Source organism: Crocodylus porosus, unplaced genomic scaffold, assembly GCF_001723895.1.
Source record: "Crocodylus porosus isolate Cpor-Errol unplaced genomic scaffold, CroPor_comp1, whole genome shotgun sequence".
Lineage (NCBI taxonomy): Eukaryota > Metazoa > Chordata > Crocodylia > Crocodylidae > Crocodylus > Crocodylus porosus.
In genome coordinates this window covers 32,544,930-32,551,216 of record NW_017728951.1, presented here as the reverse complement: position 1 = coordinate 32,551,216, position 6,287 = coordinate 32,544,930, and the positions used below count along the sequence as shown (strand labels likewise).

At 39.0% G+C, this 6,287-nt stretch overlaps 1 protein-coding gene across 2 annotated transcripts in view; it reads right to left on the bottom strand.

Annotated features, from left to right (window-relative positions):
- Positions 1-6,287, bottom strand: part of PANK1 (pantothenate kinase 1) — a 38,892-nt gene that overhangs the window by 23,469 nt on the left and 9,136 nt on the right. For both annotated transcript variants that reach the window (XM_019556198.1, XM_019556199.1), the window contains exon 2: positions 4,058-4,410. In XM_019556198.1, the coding sequence (XP_019411743.1) occupies positions 4,058-4,410 (353 nt within the window). The remainder of the gene's footprint in view (positions 1-4,057; positions 4,411-6,287) is intronic.

The following is a 6,287-nucleotide window of genomic DNA, read 5'->3' as shown; positions in this document are numbered from 1 at the left end:
CTGACTTCCTGCCCTTTGGGTGGGGGGCTGGACTCGATGATCTTCCGAGGTGCCTTCCAGCCCTGATGTCTATGAAATCTATGAAAAGGAGGCCAGGTTAGGAAGAGTCTTATTATTATTATTATTTATGGTCATCATTGAACATCAGAACTGCTAGACGACAGAAACAGGTTTAAGAGACTAATCAGTGCAGTCACATCTTAGAACAGTGAGGGAAAATTGTTGAACTGCTAAGAGGTCTATGTCCAAGTCTGGCAGACTTGGACTACCAATCATTATTGCCTGTAATCACAGAATGGTCCCCATTTTGTAACCCTTTCTTTCACTGTGTCCCAGGCCACAAGAGAGAGGCAACCTAGACAGCCAAATCCAGTCAGTTGTCACAAACTGTTAGTCACACCAGGGGAGTTCCACATTTTGAGAGATGAAGATGAGCATGCAGTTTCCACTGACTTTATTTGGAATTGAAGATTCTTAGCAATTCTGAAAGCTGACTGCTGCAACCCTGAAACAGGAAAGATCTCTGCCACGCATGAAGTGTGGTGTAACTAAACTGCTTTCAGATAAACTGTGTTTTCCTATCCATTTCAGTGTAGAGTCAGTTGACAAGTGCACTAAGTGTTGCAGAAAAAAGTACAAACACACAGTTTTTGCAAGACCTTGGTTCTGCGTTACCTTTACCGAATCTCATACTTTGTCCCTTTGAATAAAGGGAAAGAAAAGTGCTTGAACTCATTACTGGCAAGAAAGCAACTTGATGAGAACCTGACAAGAACATTTCAAGTGCTGAAAGAAAAGGCAGAATAAGAGAAGAACCAAAGAGACTTGGAAAACTCACACACTGATGTTTAAGAGAGAATGGAGAGAGAAAAACTGGAAGATCACATCCACAGAAAATAGTAAGAAACGACTCAAAGCCATATTTTGTAACCAAGTAAGTTACACACCTTTTGCTTCTTTCCACTGCCTGACCACCACATGGACAAAGCCCCATAGATCAATGGGTCCAATCCAGTTCATGGGCTATGGGTTGCTAAGTCTGTCCCAGCATGATTATATACAGATTTTTTCTTTTAAAGTAATAAATAGTAAGTAATTTGGAGTTTGGTTAAGTGTAGGGAAAGGAACCTGGAGCCTGTAACAGCTGGACTGGACTTCATGAGCCAGGAGATACCTTCCTATCCTATATGCCTACATGTGCATTAAAACATCATAAGGTATGTGCAAGAAATAGAAGATAGACAAATTACAGTCCAAGGATCACTAGTGGTCAGCCAAACACATCTAGGTATCCAGCAGTTGCTGACTTCTATAGCGACTATCAACACATGCAAATCTTCAAACAGTCATGTTTGCTTTAAGACACAGCAGAGTCTAAGACTCAATTTCTAGAGATGTTTAACCAAGAGAAGGTTCCAAAATACTTCTCTCCTGTTGCTTACAGCATTAAAAACACAACAGTTAAGCCAAAGTGCAGAGTCCACCAGAACTGGAAAGGCAACAAACAGTGACAGAGCCAAAGAGCAAAAGTGTCTGGGGAAGTCAGAACAGAAGAACTGGAAAGCAACAAAGAAAGACTTTATACTGATAAACGAAACTGGCAGCCAGGAAGTATAGTAAATGGCAGACATGAAGTAAGTTAACTTAGGTTAATGAAACTTTTTTTTATCTTCTTAGTACTGAATGACTACTGCTTGGTTATGAAACAGTAATGTTTTGCTTGGAGAAGAAAATATGGATCTAGAAAGGTGGTAGATCAGGTATCTAAAAGGATCTACTTTGGGAACACCTACACTGTAGATCACAGCTGTAATGCAGACATACCCATGCCAGGCTTTAGTTAACTTGCATACAACCAGCACCACAGCTGCAAACAGCCTGATGATCAATGCTAACTGTAAAATTCAGTTGAAAAGCTGGATAAGTACTCAGGCTGTTAGCACCCCCAAACCTCTGTGCTGTTGCAACTAGACTGATACTACTAGCAATGCCAGTTGATGGCTACACTGCAAGGAGTAATAAGTCAACCTAAAACAATCATGCTCTGCTGAAATAAGTATTTTACCTATTTTAATTGCACATTAGAAAAATTAAAAAGGGCAAGTGTTGCTCTTAACCATTCTGCAATCCAGGGTAGGGTAGTGGATGCAATTCAAATTATTCCCAACTTTGCTAACAACTTAAGTGATCTTGGGGTAAATTGCTCTCCATTTCTCTACATGATTGTTTCCCTCCCACTTCTCTGTCTCACCCACTTAAACCAAAGGGCCATCTAACTACTGAGTTCTTGTCCAGTAATAGCACAATAGGCCAATGACCTTTAGGCACTAGTACACTACAAAAATGTAGTGTTTCACTTCACTGCAGACTGGTCTGATATTCCGTTAAGAAGCTAAGGTTTGACAAATACGACAGATAGCTTCACAGAAGCATTCCTTTTCTGGTCCCAGAAAAACAACAACAAAATCACAGTTGTAATGGTATACTAACTTAATTTTAAATTACTAAATAGAATCACAGTTTGTTGTATATGTAGTTTCCCAATACAAAAACATTCACTGCATCAACACTAAAAGGTATATTTCCCCAGTCTTTGCCTACTTAAGCCCAGTGCTCATCACAAAGCAGTACAATTCCCCCACCCTTACAAAGCAGCTCTCACTTGTAAAAGACCAATGAAGTGAACCACATGATCAAGTGCTAACTCTCTTCAAAAGAAGTGAATATCAGTCATCCAGAATGACTGAAATAGCAGGACTAGGTAGCTACCACCACAACATACATTATGAATCTTACATAAATTGGAAATATAGACATACTGCTTAAGGATGAGTACTTGAATACAAGTATAAACAAATTATTAATGTACAAATTAGGAGAGGGATACCAAGGAATATAAAAGAAGAAAGAAACCCTGTATATTGGAAATAACAGGAAGACCAAAAAGTGCAAGGTCCCTTACTAAATGTGAACATTAAATTGAAAGGATGGTACAGAGGTCTGTTTAATGCCTTTTTCACTTCACTGCTCACAAAAAGGTCAATTTTCAGATAAAAGGCAGTTAGCAGCAGGGGCAGGGGAAAAGATAAGCAGCCTACAGTATGGAAACAACAAGTTAGAGATTAAAGTACTCAAGGAACTGGCTGATGTACAGTAATCACAGAGCCACTGGTTATCATCTTTGAGAACTATGGGATCTTTCCCAATGACAAATGAAAAACACAGGTATGGATACTTTAAAAAAGGAAGACTGAAGATACAAAGATTACAGAATGGTCAGCTTAACTTTGACATGTGGCAAAATATCAGAAAGTATCATCCAACTAAGCCTAAAAGATAAGACCCTAAAATTTAAACATAATAAAATTGGGAGGATGAGACTATGCAGTGATCTGCATATCTCTAGACTGGTGTCTCAGGATCTCACTGGCTTCTGGGTGGAATTCCAAGTGAAGGTTTGGGACCTAGTTTCCTAGGAAATTTCTTCTCTTTGTGTGTCAGACTGGTGAGCAGGAGCACTGGAGTTTGAGTTCTCTCAACCTCAGAGAGAGGGCTCCTTGAAAGGGTTATTTATTTACTAACTTCTCCCACTTAGTCAAGCAGAGCCGGGGTTTGTTCCACTTCCAGGAAGGCCAACACATCCCATTTTCCTCCTATCCTGGGTAAATCTCAGAAAGAGGAGCTACACTGAAATGGACATATTTGTGAATAAGTCCTTTGCTTCTTTACAAGTTTAGTTTAAGAAGTTCTTACAGAAGCTTGTGCACTCTGAGCACCATTTTAGGAGTCTGACACAACATATTAACTGGTTATGAGTTGCATGCAATGACCATAACAATTTTCTGAATATCAAAACTAAAATATATTCAACATAGTGAAGCTATTATCAGGAGAAATGCCTCCTCCCTCTTTTCTTATCCTAAAAAGTGCTCTCCCCAGGTAGCAATTCTGAAATCAGTATCTTCAGTTTTGAACTGGTTTATTGTAAATTTTTATAAATGCAAATTTTCTTTCATATACATTATCCTCACTGAAAAAAACTGAATCTTTCACATACCATTCTGAAGTCCTCTTCAAACTTGTAAGCCCCACCGCCTGTGGCACAAAGTGTGGTGTGCAAACTGGAGAAGTTCTTTTCACTACCCATCTGTATGAATCTGTGCATGGCACAACTGGGAAAACGGATGAAGTGCAGATTTCCTTTGCGTCCACACATAGTCAAATTTTTCAGTTCAAGATGGACATCACGAATGCCAGTTTTACCATAGGCTGTATTGGAAGTCAAGTACTTCCTAATGCTTTTCAGATTTTCCACCTCTTCCTGTTCTTCTTCTGCTGTAATGTCTTTTGGTTCGAAGTAGACCAGTTTAACCAATGTTCCACCAATATCCATTCCAAACCACGGAAATGCTGAGGGGAGGAAGAGAAAGGAGGGAGAGAGAGAGAGAAAGCTGCTATAAATATATATGGGTTTACTATGTTAATCAAGAGCGGAACTGAAATTCAAAGTAACAAAATTTACATGACTAAGGTTTTGAGCACAAGGATAATTGGTGACCTGCCCACCTATTTGCAGGTACTGATACCTAAGAATATGGCCTTATAAAGTTTCTAGGTTACAAACAAAAATCCAGGCAAACTGAGCAACCCTTCATGCAAACAGAAAAACAAGTTGTTTTGGTTTTTACAGGAATATAATCCAACATAAGGAATATATCATTAAAGTGTTTTTGCAAGAAAACATCTCTTTCTTGGCACTACAGATATCAACTCTTCACAAAGAGTATTTATTCAGTTACACTGAATTTGAGTCTTACCCTTTTCCATTTTGCCTTCAACCAATTTTGAAAAGGAACAAGAAAAAAAATAAGTTTCCCAAGTCACCCTTTCCTCTACTCCTTGTCTTATTTTGCTCTTTATTCAGAAAAATCACGTCCCAAAAATAGTGTCTACGCACCTATTTACCTTTAACAGAAATTAAGATGCCTAGTTTTGCAAACTGCTCCCAGTATACATACAGATATAGCACTTTTTTCACCCTCAACACAAAAAAAGAAAAAAAAACAACACCCCTCCCCTCCAATATCTTCACCAAATATGGAAGATTTAAAGACATTAAAGGAAGAAACAACTGGAGACACTATTTCAGTGTTTTAAAAAATTTATTCCACACCAACTTCCTGGGCACAGATTGTGTACACGAGGGCTGATAGGTACACTATTTCCATAGTAGCTCATCTTGCCTTTCTCCTCCAGCATACTCAATTATGATAAAAGCTTTGCTTTTTCAACAGCAAAAAAGAAGTTATTTGGCAGAGATGCCTATTTATTTATGGATAGGAATTTTCATGTTACTGCTCTAAAAACACATTTGTAAGTATTAAGCATTTAATATGGTTATTTTTGTGCTTTGGGAGAACTGCCATCTCTCTCTATACATACTGGTGACAAGTGAGGGCATACGTTGCCTGTTAAGTTTCTACTTCCAAGCCCAAGTCACCTGACATCTCTATACCTTTTCTTACAAACTAACATCCCTATCAAGACCACCCCACACCTCAGGCAGATGCAGAAACCAAGGCATTTATTCCATAAAGTTTGGTCAATAAGATCTAATCAACTTTCAAATAAACTCCTATCAGCTCCCTTTCATGCATCAGTGCCCTTCCTGTTTTTAAATCCTTCAAGTCCCATTTCTACCAAATGAGGTAACTGTGACATTCCTTACTCAAGGCATTTCTATAAATTTTTGCTTGCATCAACCAGAACATCCCATGGTTGTCATGGTGGCTATCTCTAGACTTAAACCAGAACACTGGTGACCCACACTGAGGGCAGAAACGGTCAAAACAGATTTTTTTTCTTGGTGAATGTCCTACACCTACGAGGACAAACTCTGAAGTGACCTAAGCTAACAAAATGATCTAATGAGCAACATCAGCCTTACCTTAGAGTCTCACCAAGAATCACATGTTAGACAGACAAGACACCAAGGATAAGCTTGGAGAGAGATGACTGACTGCTGACATTTGGGCAAATACAGAAACAATAAATGTTATGCATCCAGATTTTAGTAAAACACAAAAACCCAAGACTTTCATCAAGGGGTCATGGCCTACCTCAGCCTGAACTTCATTTTGTCCCACTAGATGACCTAATGGCCAAGTACAGACATTTGGGATATGTTAGGGGGAGGTTCAATTGGTTCAAAATGGCTGCACAATATCAGGTAAGTCAAGATAGGGGGTTAGCAGGCTAGAGGGAATTAGGTGTCTGCCAGGCAATGG